The 15,083-nt window shown below is 44.1% G+C and overlaps 1 protein-coding gene across 1 annotated transcript in view; it reads right to left on the minus strand.

The window, feature by feature from the left end:
* LOC136004485 (transportin-1-like) overlaps positions 1–14,172 on the minus strand; it is a 93,795-nt gene extending 79,623 nt beyond the window's left edge. The window contains exons 1-3 of the mRNA XM_065661008.1: positions 13,992–14,172; positions 13,720–13,869; positions 9,853–9,928 (exon numbers count right to left, since the gene is read on the minus strand). Coding sequence (XP_065517080.1) covers positions 9,853–9,928; positions 13,720–13,824 — 181 coding nt within the window. The 5' untranslated portion in view covers positions 13,825–13,869; positions 13,992–14,172. The remainder of the gene's footprint in view (positions 1–9,852; positions 9,929–13,719; positions 13,870–13,991) is intronic.
* Positions 14,173–15,083: the final 911 nt, after the last annotated feature.

Raw genomic sequence — 15,083 nt, forward strand, 5'->3', positions numbered from 1 at the left:
CAGGACTAAAAGGCTCTAGTAGATAGCACTGCAGAGTGCAACCCAAGGCCACCAAGCTATCAAGTGGTACAACCCATTTCTATTTCTGGAGTGACAGGAGAATCCCAAGAGCTGACTGCACTGGAAGCTGAAATCAGCCTGAGCAGGAAACAGTGGCAAAAGCACACCACAGTGACTAGTCCAGAGGCTCCATGCATCCTTGGCACAGAATGTAGAATCAGAACACTTAGGGTTGGAAAGGACCTTAAGATCATTAAGTTCCAACCCCCTGCCATGAGCAGAGACACCTCACACTAAACTACGTCACCCAAGGCTCTGTCCAACCCGGTCTTGGACACCGCCAGGGAGTGAGCATTCACAACTTCATTGGACAACCTATTCCAGTCCCTCAGCATCCTCACAGCAAAGAACTTCTTACTTATGACTAATCTAACCTTCCCCTGTTTAAGTTATAACCCATTCCCATTGTCCTATTACTACAGGGCCTAATGAAGACTCCCTCCTCAGCATCCCTATATCTCAAGAGAGGATATTTTTAAGGACCCAAAAGGGTACCAATTGGCTTTTGGTATAGCTGCCTTGGAGACAGATGAAATTGAGCAGCTGTCCACCTTGCCTGGTCTCTCAGAAAATCCTCCTGTTATGGGGTTGCTGAAGGCTGAAGAACAACAAGCACCAATCACAACCACAACAGTGCACTGGCGGCAATATAACACCAACTGACAATCCCCGATTCCCATCCATAAGATGATCCGTGGACTGGAGAGCCAAGGAGTGATCAGCAGGGGTGGAAACACAGCTCTACCATCAGCCATGGACTGATCCAGACTGCACTGGAACAGGGGCAAGCTCCAGAACACCTGCAATACATTGATCACATTATTGTGTGGGGTGATACAGCGGAAGAAATCTTTGAGAAAGGGAGGAAAATAATCCAAATCCTGCTGAAAGTCGGTTTTGCCATAAAACAGAGCAAGGCCAAAGAATCTGTACAGGAGATAAATGTCTTGGGAATTAAATGCCAACACTGGACATCACCAGATATGATCAACAAGATAACAGCAATATCTCCACCAACTAATAAGAAACACAAGCTTTCTTAGGTGTTCTGGAGTTCTGGAGAATGCACACCCTAAATTACAGTCTGATTGTATGCCCTCTCTATCATGTGACCTCAAAGAAGAACCATTTCAAATGGGACCCTAAGCAACAACAAGCCTTTGAAAAAATTAAATAAAAGTTCATGCAGTAGAACTTGGGCCAGTCTGGACCAGACAAGATGTCAAAAATGCATTTGACACTGCAGCCAGGGAGAACGGTCCTACCTAGAGCCTCTGTCAGAAAGCACCACTAGAAACTCAAGGTCAACCCCTCAGCTTCTGGAGATGGGAATGTAGAGGACCCAAGTTTGGCTATAATCCAACTGAAAAGAGATACTGGCAGCCTGGTTCATGCTGCTTCAGAAGTGACTGGCAATGAAGGACAGATCCTCCTGGCACCCTGGTTGCCTGTGCTGAGCTGGACATTCAAAGGCAGCATCTCCTCTACACACCAGGCAAGTGACGCTACATGGCCGCACTAATCTCACAAGCCCAAATAGGAAATGCCAGTCGTCCAGGAATACTAGAAGTCATAGAATCATAGAATAGTTAGGGTTGGAAAGGACCTCAAGATCATCTAGTTCCAACCCCCCTACCATGGACAGGGACACCTCACACTAAACCATACCACATCAGGCTTCATCCAACCTGGCCTTGAACACTGCCAGGGATGAAGCACTCACAACCTCCCTGGGCAACCCATTCCAGTGTCTCACCACCCTAACAGGAAAGAATTTGTTCCTTATATCCAATCTAAACTTCCCCCGTTTAAGTTTTAACCCATTACCCCTTGTCCTGTCACTACAGTCCCTGACGAACAGTCCCTCACCAGCATCCCTATAGGCCCCCTTCAGGTACTGGAAGGCTGCTATTAGGTCCCCACGCAGCCTTCTCTTCTCCAGGCTGAACAGCCCCAACTTCCTCAGCCTGTCTTCATACGGGAGGTGCTCCAGTCCCCTGATCATCCTCATGGCCCTCCTCTGGAATTGTTCCAGCAGTTCCATATACTTTTTATGTTGAGGACACCAGTACTGCACACAATACTCCAGGTGAGGTCTCATAAGGGCAGAGTAGAGGGGCAGGATCACCTCCTTCGCCCTGCTGGTCACGCTCCTTCTGATGCGGCCCAGGATACGGTTGGCTTTCTGGGCTGCGAGCACACACTGCTGCCTCATGTTCATTTTCTCATCGACCAGCACCCCCAAGTCCTTCTCTGCAGGGCCGCTCTGAATCTCTTCTTTGCCCAGACTGTAGCTGTGCCTGGGATTGCTCCAACCCAGGTGTAGGACCTTGCACTTGTCATGGTTGAACTTCATAAGGTCGGCATCAGCCCACCTCACAAGCATGTCAAAGTCCCTCTGGAAGGCATCCCTTCCCTCCAGCATATCAACCAGACCACACAGCTTGGTGTCATAGACAAAATTGCTGAGGGCACACTCAATCCCACTGTCCATGTCAGCTATGAGGATGTTAAACAAGACCTGTCCCAACACCGATCCCTGAGGGACACCACTCGTTACCAGTCTCCAGCCGGACATTGAGCCATTGACCACAACTCTGTGTGCGGCCATCCAGACAACTCTTTATCCACCGAGTGGTCCATCCATCAAATTGATATCTCTCCAATTCAGAGAGAAGGATGTCATGTGGGACAGCGTCAAACGCTTTGCACAAGTCCAGGTAGATGACATCAACTGCTTTACCCTTATCCATCAATTCTGTAGCCCCATCATAGAAGGCCACCAAATTGGTCAGGCAGGATTTCCCCTTAGTGAAGCCATGCTGGCTGTCACCAAGCACCTTGTTGTTTTTTATGTGCCTTAGCATGCCATCCAGAAGAATGTGCTCCAAGATTTTACCAGGCACAGAGGTGAGACAGACTGGTCTGTAATTCCCCAGGTCTTCCATTTTCCCCTTCTTGAAAATGGGGGTTATATTTCCCTTTTTCCAGTCGTCGGGAACTTCACCTGACTGCCATGATTTTTCAAATACGATGGCCAGTGGCTTAGCAACTTCATTCGCCACCTCCTTCAGGACCCGCGGGTGGATTCCATCAGGTCCCACAGACTTGTGCACATTCAGATTTTGAAGATGGTCTCGAACCAGATCCTCTCCCAAAGTGGGCCCAAGGTCTTCATTCTCACAGTCCCTGCATCTACCTTCTAAGACCTGGGTGGCGCAGTCAGAGCCTTTGCCAGTGAAGACCGAGGGAAAGAAGTCATTCAGAACCTCAGCCTTCTCCAAATCCTGCGTAGCCAGTTCTCCCGAAAGCTTCCTCAGGGGGCCTATTTTGTCCCTAGTCTGTTTTTTGTTTACTACGTACCTGTAGAATCCCTTCCTGTTATCCTTAACATCCCTGGCTAGGTTTAATTCTAACTGGGCCTTAGCCTTCCTAACCTGGTGCCTAGCTTCCCAGACAACATCCCTGTACTCTACCCAGGCTGCCTGTCCTTGCTTCCATTTTTTGTAAGCCTCTTTTTTCCTTTGAATTTTCCTCAGCAGCTCCTTATCCATCCAAGGAGGTCTCCTGGCCCTCCTGCTGCACTTCCTTCTAGTTGGGATGCAGCACTCTTGAGCTTGTAGCAGGTGATCCTTGAATATCAACCAACAGTCTTGGGCCCCCATGCCCTCCAGGGCTATATCCCATGGAACCTTACTAAGTAGGCTCCTGAAGAGGCCAAAGTCTGCTCTCTTGAAGTCCAGGGCAGTGAGCTTGCTACACGCTCTTCTCACTGTCCTGGGGATCTCAAATTCGACCATCTTGTGATCACTGCATCCAAGGCTGCCCTGGAGTACCTCATTCTCAACAAGCCCTTCCCTGTTGGTGAGCACAAGGTCAAGCATGGCACCTCTCCTTGTCAGTTCCTCTATTACTTGCAGAAGGAAGTTGTCTTCCACACAATCAAGGAACCTTCTGGATTGCTTGTGCCGTGCAGTGCCATCGTTCCAACATATGTCAGGGTGGTTGAAATCCCCCATGAGAACAAGGGCCTGCGAGCGTGAGGCTTTTCCTATCTGTCTGTAGAGTGCTTCATCCACAGGTTCTCCTTGATCAGGAGGCCTGTAACAGATTCCCACAGTAATGTCTCCCACAGCTGTTTTCCCTTTAATCCTGACCCACAAACTCTCTGTAAACTGCTCACCTTCCCCCAGACAGAGTTCCATACTCTCCAGCCTATCCCTAACATAAAGGGCAACTCCACCTCCCCACCTGCCTGGCCTGTCTTTTCTGAAGAGCCTGTAACCTTCCATTCCAACACTCCAGTCATAGGAGCCATCCCACCATGTTTCTGTGATGCCTATTATATCATACCCCCATAGATGTGCACACATCTCTAATTCCTCTTGTTTGTTCCCCATGCTACGGGCGTTTGTATAGAGGCATCTAAGACGAGCTCCAATTGAAGCCGGCTCGTTGGCTGGAGCACCTGGAATATATCTACATTGTTCCAAGCATTTATTATAGGTGCTGGCAACTGACTGGGTGTGTTGGGATGGAATGATGCCCCCCTCCCCCAACACATCTAGTTTAAAGCCTCCAGATTTAGACTAGCAACATAAAAGTGAATTATTTTTAGTCCAGTGGGCCCACAACACCTCAGGACATCAAAGCAGAAACGCAACATATAGATGATCAAGGGGTGGACTTGACCCTGGGCACTAACACCCAGGTAATTCAGGAATGTGAAACATGCTGCAGTTAAGCAAGCCAAGCTGTTAAAGCTCTCTGGTATGGAGGATGATGGCTGAAGTACAAAGATGGTGAGGCCTGGCAGATTGACTATATCACACTCCCACTGACCAGCCAAGGCAGCAAGCACCAAGGCTCAAACGTACACTTTTCCACACATCACTGCCCGGAACACTATCCTGAACCTTGAGAAACAAGTCTTGTGGTGGCACAGCACCAGAGAAAGAACTGAGTCAGGCAAAAGGACTCATTTCTGGAATAACTTCATAGACACCTGGGCCAAAGAGCATGGCACTGAGTGGGTATATCACATTCCCTATCACACATCAGCCTCTGGGAAAATCGAACGGTACAATGGGCTGCCAAAAACTACACTGAGAGCAATGGGTGGTGGGACTTCCAAACATTGGGATGCACATTTCACAAAAACCACCTGGTTATTCAACACTAGGGAATCTGCCAGCCAGGCTGGCCCAGCCCAATCAGAACTTTTACATACTGTAGAGGGGGATAAAGTTTCTGTGGTGCACATAAAGAATTTGCTGGGGAAGACAATCTGGGTTATTCCTGCTTCAGGTAAAGGAAAACCCACTTGTGGGGTTGCTTTCACTAAGGGACCGGGGTGCTCTTGGCAGGTAATACGTGAAGATGTGGAAGTCCAGCGTATACCTCAAGGAGATTTGATTTGGGTGATGAGATGGGGACACACACACACACACACACACACACAAATCTACAAAATGGAATATATAAACCTTTAGAACCAGTTTTAAGTAATGTTAAGTTTGATTGTTTTGTAACAGTAGCAATGGAAAATTACTGAGGTGCACGATACATAGAAAAAAAACAGAGTACATCTAGAAAACACACTGAGAATTCTTGTACAAGATAAATCATTATAGTTGACATAGTTTTAAGAAAAACAGTCTAGAAGAACAGGAAGCAAGGATAAGGAGTATCTGGGAATGGCAGGTGTCCAGGATAGGCTACAGTTAAACTAACTGATAAGTAGGAGGGCAGGAGGATTATTATGTCTCTGGTGCTAACAAACCAATTAAGCTGGTATGAGCATCTACTGCACATGCTTCAAAGGCTGCCAGAAGTGATGAAGATTGTTGGAAGAACAACCCTCAGAGACCACCAACACAACTTTGAACGCATGCAGGGAACTTTCTGGAAAATAATGTAATCCATACATAACCTCATGAATATGTATGTATGCCCAGGGACTATATAAGGACGGCTTGTGTAGCAACACAGGGACACACGTTAGGAGGAGCTATCCCCAATGTCTCCTGGCACCACAATTAAGAATACCTGCTTGCCAACTTGAAAACTTTGTTGGCAAGTTTGTTCCTGGAGTTTTCTCCAAATCGGTGAGAATAGGCAATGAACTCAGTTCTATCCTGTTGGCTGCTATATAACACTGTATGTGATCACTACTATGGTTGTTATATGCCACATCAACAGTATTATAGTAGAATTACCCAGACTAAAGAATTAATTTTGGTGATAGAACCAGATAAGTGCAGCAGTAATGTAATCAGAACCTGTTTCAACATGCAACAACCCAACACCACACACCATCTTTCCTTCCAGGAGAGACTGTTTTAACAGATGTAACCCAAACTCATGGGCTGAATGAAGTCAATGGCATTTTATAGGGATGGTCTATAGATTAAGGTAATGATATCTGCATGTATTTATCTCAAAATACAGGAAAGGCGATGGTGTATTGGCAAGTGTGGGACCTGGCATGATACAAATGATATGGAATAAGAAGTGAATACTCTCCTGTTTTCAGCTGGAATAGTTATTTTTCTTCCTAGTAGCTGGTACAGTATTGATGCAAAGGGTTAACCAATGTACAGGGAGGTGTCATGGTTTAAACCCAGTCAGCCATAAATCATGCAGTCTCACTCTCACACACCCCCCCCTGCTCCCAGAGGTATGGGAAGGAAAATCAAAATAATGTAACTCCCACAGGTTGAGGTAAGAACAGTTTAGTAACTAAGGTATAACACAAATCACTACTGCTACCACCAATAATAATAATAATAATAATAATAATGATAAAGTAAATAACAAGGAAGAGAGTACAACCACTCACCACCCACCAACTGATAACTCACCCCACCCCACCCCTGACCAAGCACAGACCAATACCTCATCCCACCTCACAGTAATCTAGCCCTTCCAGGTAACTCTCAGTTACATCCTGGGCATGACATGCTGTGGTATGGAATACCTCTTTGACTAGTTTGGGTCAGGTGTCCTGTCTCTGCTTCCTCCCAGCTTCCCCTCCTCCCTGGCAGAGCATGAGGCTCAGAAAGTCCTTGGCCAGACCAAACATTTGAGCAGTAACTAAAAACATTGGTGTTATTAGCGCTGTTCCCAGGCCGAAAGTCAAAAACACAGCGCTGCACCAGCTACCAAGAAGGAGAAAAAAAATGACTGCTACTGCTGAACCCAGGACAGGAGGTTAGGGTTAAGTCACTTGCCTGACAATGTTACTGCTCATTCATGCTTATCGTACTCGCCGTGTATGCTAGAACAAGATGTAAGGACATGGCTATTGTTAAGAGGAAGGGACCGTGACTTGGTTCCCATCCTTTGGACGCACAGGCCAGCTGAAATTGGCTCTGTGCTTTGGACAATGACCAAGCCTCCAGGGAGCATGCGTAACGACTAGAGGTGAAAAGTTCAGGCTCGAGGAAGACTCATTTACTTCACCTTGAGACCCTCACCCACGACCACTAGGAGGCACTGCGCAGGCGCAAAGGACTTCTTAGCTCATTATAATATGAAGCGGGGATAAGACATGAATATGTATAGACGTGTTGTGCAACCTCATGCATATGTATAACTTTAGAGGATAAATGTAAAGGGGAAATGAAGCTGAGGTGTGCATGCCTTTGGAGGAGCTATCCCCCACGCGCCTCAGCGCTGAATAAAACATACCTACAACTTTAACGAGTTGTGGAGTCTATCCGTGCATCAGTATAGTGTTTATTATGAGAATAAGATTGATAGAATCATAGAATACTTAGGGTTGGAAAGGACCTTAAGATCATCAAGTTCCAAGTTCTAGGGTTGCACAAGAAGTCGGGAGGGGACACAGCTGGGACAGCTGACCCCAACTGACCCAAGGGATATTCCAGACCATATGACAGCATGCTCCATAAATGAATTGGGGAGACAGCTTGCCAGGGGCTGCTGTTCAGGAACTGTCTAGGCATCAGTCAGCAAGTGGTGAGCAGTTGTATTGTACATCACTTGTTTTGTATATTCCATTTTTTTTATCATTATTTTCTTCCTTTTCTTTCCTATTAACCTGCCTTTATCTCAGTCCACGAGTTTGAGTCTTTTGATTTTCTCCCCAACCACACTGGTGGGGAGGGGCATGATGAGCAGCTCTGTGGTACTAAGTTGGCATCTGGGGTTAAACCACAACAATGGTATAAAACACATGAACAATTAAGATATGATAGCATACTCATTAACAGGTAAGGATTAAGTACTTGAGGTATTCCCCCAAGACCTTAAAGATTATCAGATTTTCTACAAACACCATACAAAAACATTTGGATATACTCCAGATTTCATATATGAAAATATACTTTCTTTCTTCTCCTCCCTCTTTCTTTCCTCCTGAAGTAAGCTGACAGCACAACCAAAACAGCAGTTCTAAAATAATATAAATGTTCTTGCTGATGCTTTGAATGTTACAGGCCCACACATAAGTAAAATCTAATTCAAAGTGAAAAAAAGCAAGCATTCAAAAAGAGATGAAGCACTAGAAGGTAGAAAAAGCACTGGTAGCAGAACAATAAAGAAAACAACAAAACCCTCACAAATCAAAAATATTAAGTGCAAATAAATATAATGACAACAGAAGATGTGCCAAAACAGATTGTGAAATAAGTCTCTTTCACTGGCAAAGACCTCACAAATCTGGCTGTAGTATACTGGAAAGAAAATCTTTCACACACCGTGATTGTTACTAAGGAACTGCCTGAATTTAACAATTGGAAGAAGCTACATGGTATGCAATAAACAGCTGGTACTAATGACCAAAAAAATAAGCCAATGGTAATTAGAATTAAGACTTCAGAATGAAGATTCTGACAAAATCTTTGGACAACTCTAGTGAAGAATGGTGTTGACTGAAGAATAGGGTAGATTGAAGAATGGGCTTGATTGAAGAATAGGGTTGTAAATAAGTAATTTCAAGGACATTAGGCTTTGTTAGCAACTATAGAGAACAGGAAATTACTAAGATAAGCTTTGCCAGAACCACCTGGTGGTTACTAATATGACAACGATCCTAAAACAAAGTGATGAAGAAATAACCACCAGGGGTCCCAAAGCCCACTACCACATTTTAGTGTGCATGCAGGAGGCATTCTCTAAAAGTATGATGTAATGTATGTAATCTAATGAATATGTATGTCTAAGGACAATATAATCACAGCCTGGTTCATGCTTGGATGAGACACGCTTAGAAGAGCAATCCCCCATGTCTCCCAGCGCCGCAATAAAGAATACCTGCTTGTCAACTTAAACTTTGGTGAAGAGTTCCTGGACATTTCTCTGAATCACTAGTATGTGATCTTCAAAATATTTAATAAGTTGATTACTAGGGAGATCACAATCACAATTGGTTTTAGCAGCACATTTTATAATGTGTTATAGTCATGATTCATCACCATGAGATGCAAAGTTATTGCACAATTTGACTATAGTCTGATAACAGTACAATGCTCCACATTTCTGAGATTTCATAGGACATTTAGAATACAATCTATTCCAAGGCTGAAACTACAAGCACCAACATGTTATCAGATATTTTTCCATAAAGACTCCCAAGAGGATAAAGAAAATTCTGTACAACTACAGATACCAGCCAACCAGGAAACTGACTATAGAAATCAGCTTCCTATTTCTTTCAAGCTAAATAAAATAAATTTGAGGGTAAACAAAACAACAAACAACAACAACAGAAAAACCCCAACAAAACACCCGCACCAAAAAAACCCAGCCAATATCTCAAGAACTTACCTTCAGACTTCAACTTTGTAAGAACAAAAATCAGGTAGGTGTTGAAATCTGGATACCGATTGAGTTGTTCTAGTTTCTGAAGAGAGAAACTGCTAAGGAAGTTTGAATCTTCACACACAGCACTTATAGCTTTCTGAATACTATGATTATTACACGAGTTGTACTACTGCATCATTTCAAACAGCTGTGACTACAAGTTCACAACATACAGAGAGTATGAACAAACTGAAAGCAGTTTCTCTAATTTTCATACCAAAGTAGCAGCTTACATTTTACTTACATTGAAACCTGAAGGAAAAAAAAAAAAAAAAATCATCCAGGGCCAGACACAGAATTTAATAGATCCTTAAAAATATTTCTAAAGGGGAGGAAAAAACCCACAAAAATAAAAAAAAAAAAAAAACCAAAAAACCCCACCACAAAACAACCCTACAAAGCAAAACCACAAAAAAACCCAACTAAACAAAAACAAAACAAAAACAAACCACACCCCCACCACCTTCCTCTGTGGTTTTAGATTTCAATGTTTACACTTAAAGCCAGCAAAGCCCAAAGAATCCAGAGAGACACAATCCCATAATACATTTTTTTCTCTATAATAAAAGCATTTCAGCATTAAAACACAACAGCTACTATGATTTTGATAAGCTACTCACTTTAATATTGTCACTTTAATATGTCCCTGCCCATGGCAGGGAGGTTGCAACTAGATGATCTTAAGGTCCTTTCCAACCCTATTCTATGATTAGTCATATACTTTTTTATGATACTAACTAGCCACAACCTGAGCTTTCAACAGTAAGAACCTGTTTAATTGTAAATGCCCAGATATTTGTACCAAGTGCTTCATGCTTGTCCATGGTCTCTTAAAAAAACCAAAACAAAATAAAAAAAACCAAAACAACAAACAACACTAAAGAAACAAACAAAAAAACTAACCAACCAAGAAACACCAAACAAACAAACAAACAAAAATTCCTTCTGTACACAAACCAATTTTCTAGAGTGACACCTCTCTGAATAAGTATCTTAGTAGCAATAAAAGCCTATTCACTATGTCCTTGGGGAAACTGCAAGAAGAATTATTAGGTTTCTGAAGAACTAGAAGGTATGCAGTTTCTATAAAATTTGTCATTACTTCTGCATGAAATTTCTAGGTATTCTGCCACTGTTTGGCTAAAACAGTGATCTGTCATTCTCCTTGTATCCTGTTCTCATGCCCTGGTATTAATTAGTATTATGCTCAACAATATTTTAAGTCATAAGCATACAATTTCATCTTTAAATTACTAGATATCATCAGTACAGCAAACAATCAAGATATTTAACAAAATATTATTTTTAGAAGATTATTTGCTTATTAGACATTTACTTTACTTGCTCTATAGCTAAAATCTCTAAATATTCAAAAAGTCGCTAAACTTCAGCCAAATGCATTTATGTTAGGACATTGATGGCCCTTCCAATGACTAAACAGCCTGTAGTAACTTTGCTAGAGAAACCTGCCCTCTTTGGACATAATAACAGAGGAAGTGTTCTTATCACAGCCACAAGCTCCTTTGCTGTGAAACACACAGGAGATAAAATGTAAACAGAAGGATGGCCACAGCAAGTGAAAAATAACACAGAACATTCTACATAGCCCCTAGAAGTGAAGAAACATATATCCAAAGATTGTTGTCAAAGGTGTCATGCCAAAAAGCTTTTTCAGCAACTAGCTGAAGTAGGGTAGCACATCTCAAATTTTTTTCCCTTCTTCTCCAAGCTTCAGAAACATAATCACCAAAACATTTAGTCAAACATTACTAACAACTGTGGATTCTGATGGCTCAAACAAGAAGCAGCAACATAAGCAAGCAGAAAGAACTGAAAAGGCAGTATTAAATACAAAATTAATTAGAACACACCTAATCAGTCTAGGAATCAAATAATAGCCATAGGCCATATTATCCTATAAATTTCTTCACCCACTAACTTCTTTTTCACTCCAAGAAACACATATATTTCAATTCAAAAAATGTTTGAAAACCTTACCAATGCATAACTTTGTTAACAAATAGTTTTGGCTAAGCTATGCTCCTCACTTCATTACATTTGAGGTTCTAAACATGCCAAAAGTGTTATAATGGGCATGAGAGAGTCAATGCTGGAAGTACTTCAAATTTGAAAACATTAATCACCAGGCTGCTTGGACACGCTATTAAGTAGCATCACAAATTTTGTGGAAACAGTCTCAAAGGACATTTCCCCCTGGCTTTTTTTTTTTTTTTTTATTATAGACATGGCCTATCAAGTTGCATTAAAATATTTCCCAAACTGATAACACAATGGTAAAAATATGCCACTTACCTAACCTTTACAGGTCAACATACGAGGCCCTCTCTTACCACATTTAATAACAATTTCAAACAGCAGTTAACAGCACTTTTGTTCAGTAAATTTCTACTCATCTTCAAGACAGACAGCATCACCTATATTGCCCATCCTACACATACACTGCTATTTTTCACAACAAGCAAACTAGATGCCATTAAGTTATCTGAAGCAGAGCTTAAAAATGTAATTTTACATGAAAGCTACACTATAAACACTGTTGCATTTGAAATACTCAAGAAGAGCATTTGGGGCATTATAAGAATGCTTAGCCACTTCTGTATAGTATTTCTAAAAGGAAGCAAAAGCATCTTAAGAATCTAAAACACAGCTGCAAGAACAAGATGAAAATTACCTTCACCTTTCAGATAAGAAGTCTTACAAAGTTTGACTACATCTGTTAGGAAAGCAGAAAAGTCAAGTAAATTTGGATTCAAGCTAAACTTCTAACATTATATCTTTATATATATATGTATATAGAAAGATATCCTTTCGGGACTTCTAGATATCTTAAGCACTTGCATAGTTAACTCTGGGAATAGGAGACAGTAGATGGGAGATGCTTCTCAATCTCAGTTCCTTAAAACCTTGCTATTTCATCACTTCTATGATCAAGAGAGACTTGGAGGGGGTGCAACACGACACCCAAACAACAAACCAGCAATCCACAACACTAACATAAAATATACCGCAAAGCTGCACAAGAAGCCACATAAGGTAGATTTTCCCCTTCTCATGAAATGTAAGGAGTGTAACAAACAGTATTTCAGACTCAAGACTCCAAGCAAGCCAAAACATACAACGTAGCAAAATATTATGTCAGAGCCAGCAGGCAAACAAGAGCATGCAGGCAGCGGCTCCACGAGGGGCGCTCCTCCCACTAACTATGGCTTTCGCCTTGAATACCAGCGCAAGATTTTAGGAAGCCCCTACTCAAGCCCCGCTTTGCCGCGGGGTGCCCCGCGCCGTTCCGCCAACTCAGCCCAGCAGGCAGCACGCCCCTCCTCCCTCCCCTCCAGCCCCCTCGGTGGGATCCGGCGTGGCTGAAATCTAGGCGCTGGCAGCAGCCCAACGTGAAGTAACCTGGAAAAGTAGCAGATACTGAAAAGCTGCCACGCCATAGCTTTAACAACAAAACTAAAAAAAACCCCGGAACTTGGCTCTGGACTCACAACAGGTGCCCGGGCTCCCGACAGGGGAAGGCAAACCCCGCGGCCCACAGGCCACCTTGGCGGCTCAAACGCCGCGCTACGGTCACGCGCTACGGTCACCCGCTCCGGCGGAGACTCGGCCCACAACACTCTCTGTAGCCAGTCCCTGGGCAGGCTCAGGTGCCGCCGCCGCCGCCGCCTTGCAACAGCCTATAGCTGCTCTGCCCCCACCCTCGGCGCCCCTGGCCTCCCTAATACTCGCCCGGGCCACCACAGCTCCGCTCTGCCTACCCGCTTCGCCCGCCCCACCTTCCCGTGCAGTGTAGGCCTCGACCAAGGATACTTGTTGCACGGCTCGCTGTGTGGTGGTGTCCGGGGACTGGGACTCCTTAAGCAGCTGCAGGATCTGCTTAAGCCCCTGTTCGTCAGGCTTCCACTCATACTCCATCTTGCTTGCTGAAAAACGTACCCGCGATTAGCGGCGCAGCAGGCCCTGGGGGAGTGGAACGAGGAAGCAAGTAAGCTAGCTAGCACTTAACTAGCTGCGCGGCGCCCGGCCCACTCTCATCCACACACCCCGCCGACTCCGAGCCCGGCCCCACAGACAGCACTAACCTGTTCCTGCCGTCGCACGCTGTACGCAAACACCGAGCACACTAAATCACGGCGAATTTGCAATCTGGCTCTAAGAGCCGCCTCGCATCCTCTTGGGTCCTAGCGCCAGGCACGTCCCCGCCCGCCCAAGCCTCCTCGGACCTGCCATAGCCGTCAACCTTTCCCCAGTGCGTCCCCCATCATCAGGAGCCTAGGGGTAACAAAACAAGAGCCGCTCCACAGCCCCTCCCCACCACCCCAAAACAGAAAATAAGCTCCAGCAGCCCCGACAGGCGAGGGGTGAAGCAGAATTCCAATCCGGCCTCCTTGGGACAGCTGCGGCCTTGCATCCGCAGCGCCTGGCAGCAAGTTCCGCCCACGGAGTAGAAGCGGGGATGTGAATGCAGACACGGGAGTTAGGAGCGTGTACCTGCTCTGCTGTCTGCTTTATTTTTATGTGAGTTGGTTTAATGCTGCGTAGATTTCATAAGTTCTCAATTTTACCTGTAAAGAGGTAATAGGAGCAACTACACAAGAAGGGGGAAAGAAACTTAAAACTACTTTGAATACCTATTGTACCTTATCCTGAGCCTCAAAATATATCAGAGGAAATCTCAGGTCAAAATTAGCAATTTTTGTGTATATAGAATAGAATACTTCAGTTGGAAGGGATCTACAACGATTTTAGGAAAAAATTCTTCCCCAAAAGGGTTGTCAAGCACTGGAACAGGCTGCCCAGGGAAGTGATGGAGTCACCATCCCTGGAGGTGTTTAAAAGATGTGTAAATGTGGCACTTAGGGACATGGTTTAATGGTGGACTTGGTAGTGGTTAACACTTGAGACTTGATGATCTTAAGGGTCTTTTCCTAAATGATTCTATGATCATCTAGTCCAACTGCCTGGCCACTTCAGGGCTGACCAAAAGTTAAAGCATCTTAAGACTATTGTCCAAATGCCTCTTAAACACTGACAGGCTTGGGGCATCTCTAGGAAGCCTGTTCCAGTGTTTGACCACCCTCTTGGTAAAGAAATGCTTCCTAATGTCAAGTCTGAAACTCCCCTGACACAGCTTTGAGCCATTTCCATGTGTCCTATCACTGGATCCCAGGGAG

This window comes from Lathamus discolor, chromosome W (assembly GCF_037157495.1).
Source record: "Lathamus discolor isolate bLatDis1 chromosome W, bLatDis1.hap1, whole genome shotgun sequence".
Taxonomy (NCBI): Eukaryota; Metazoa; Chordata; class Aves; order Psittaciformes; family Psittacidae; genus Lathamus; species Lathamus discolor.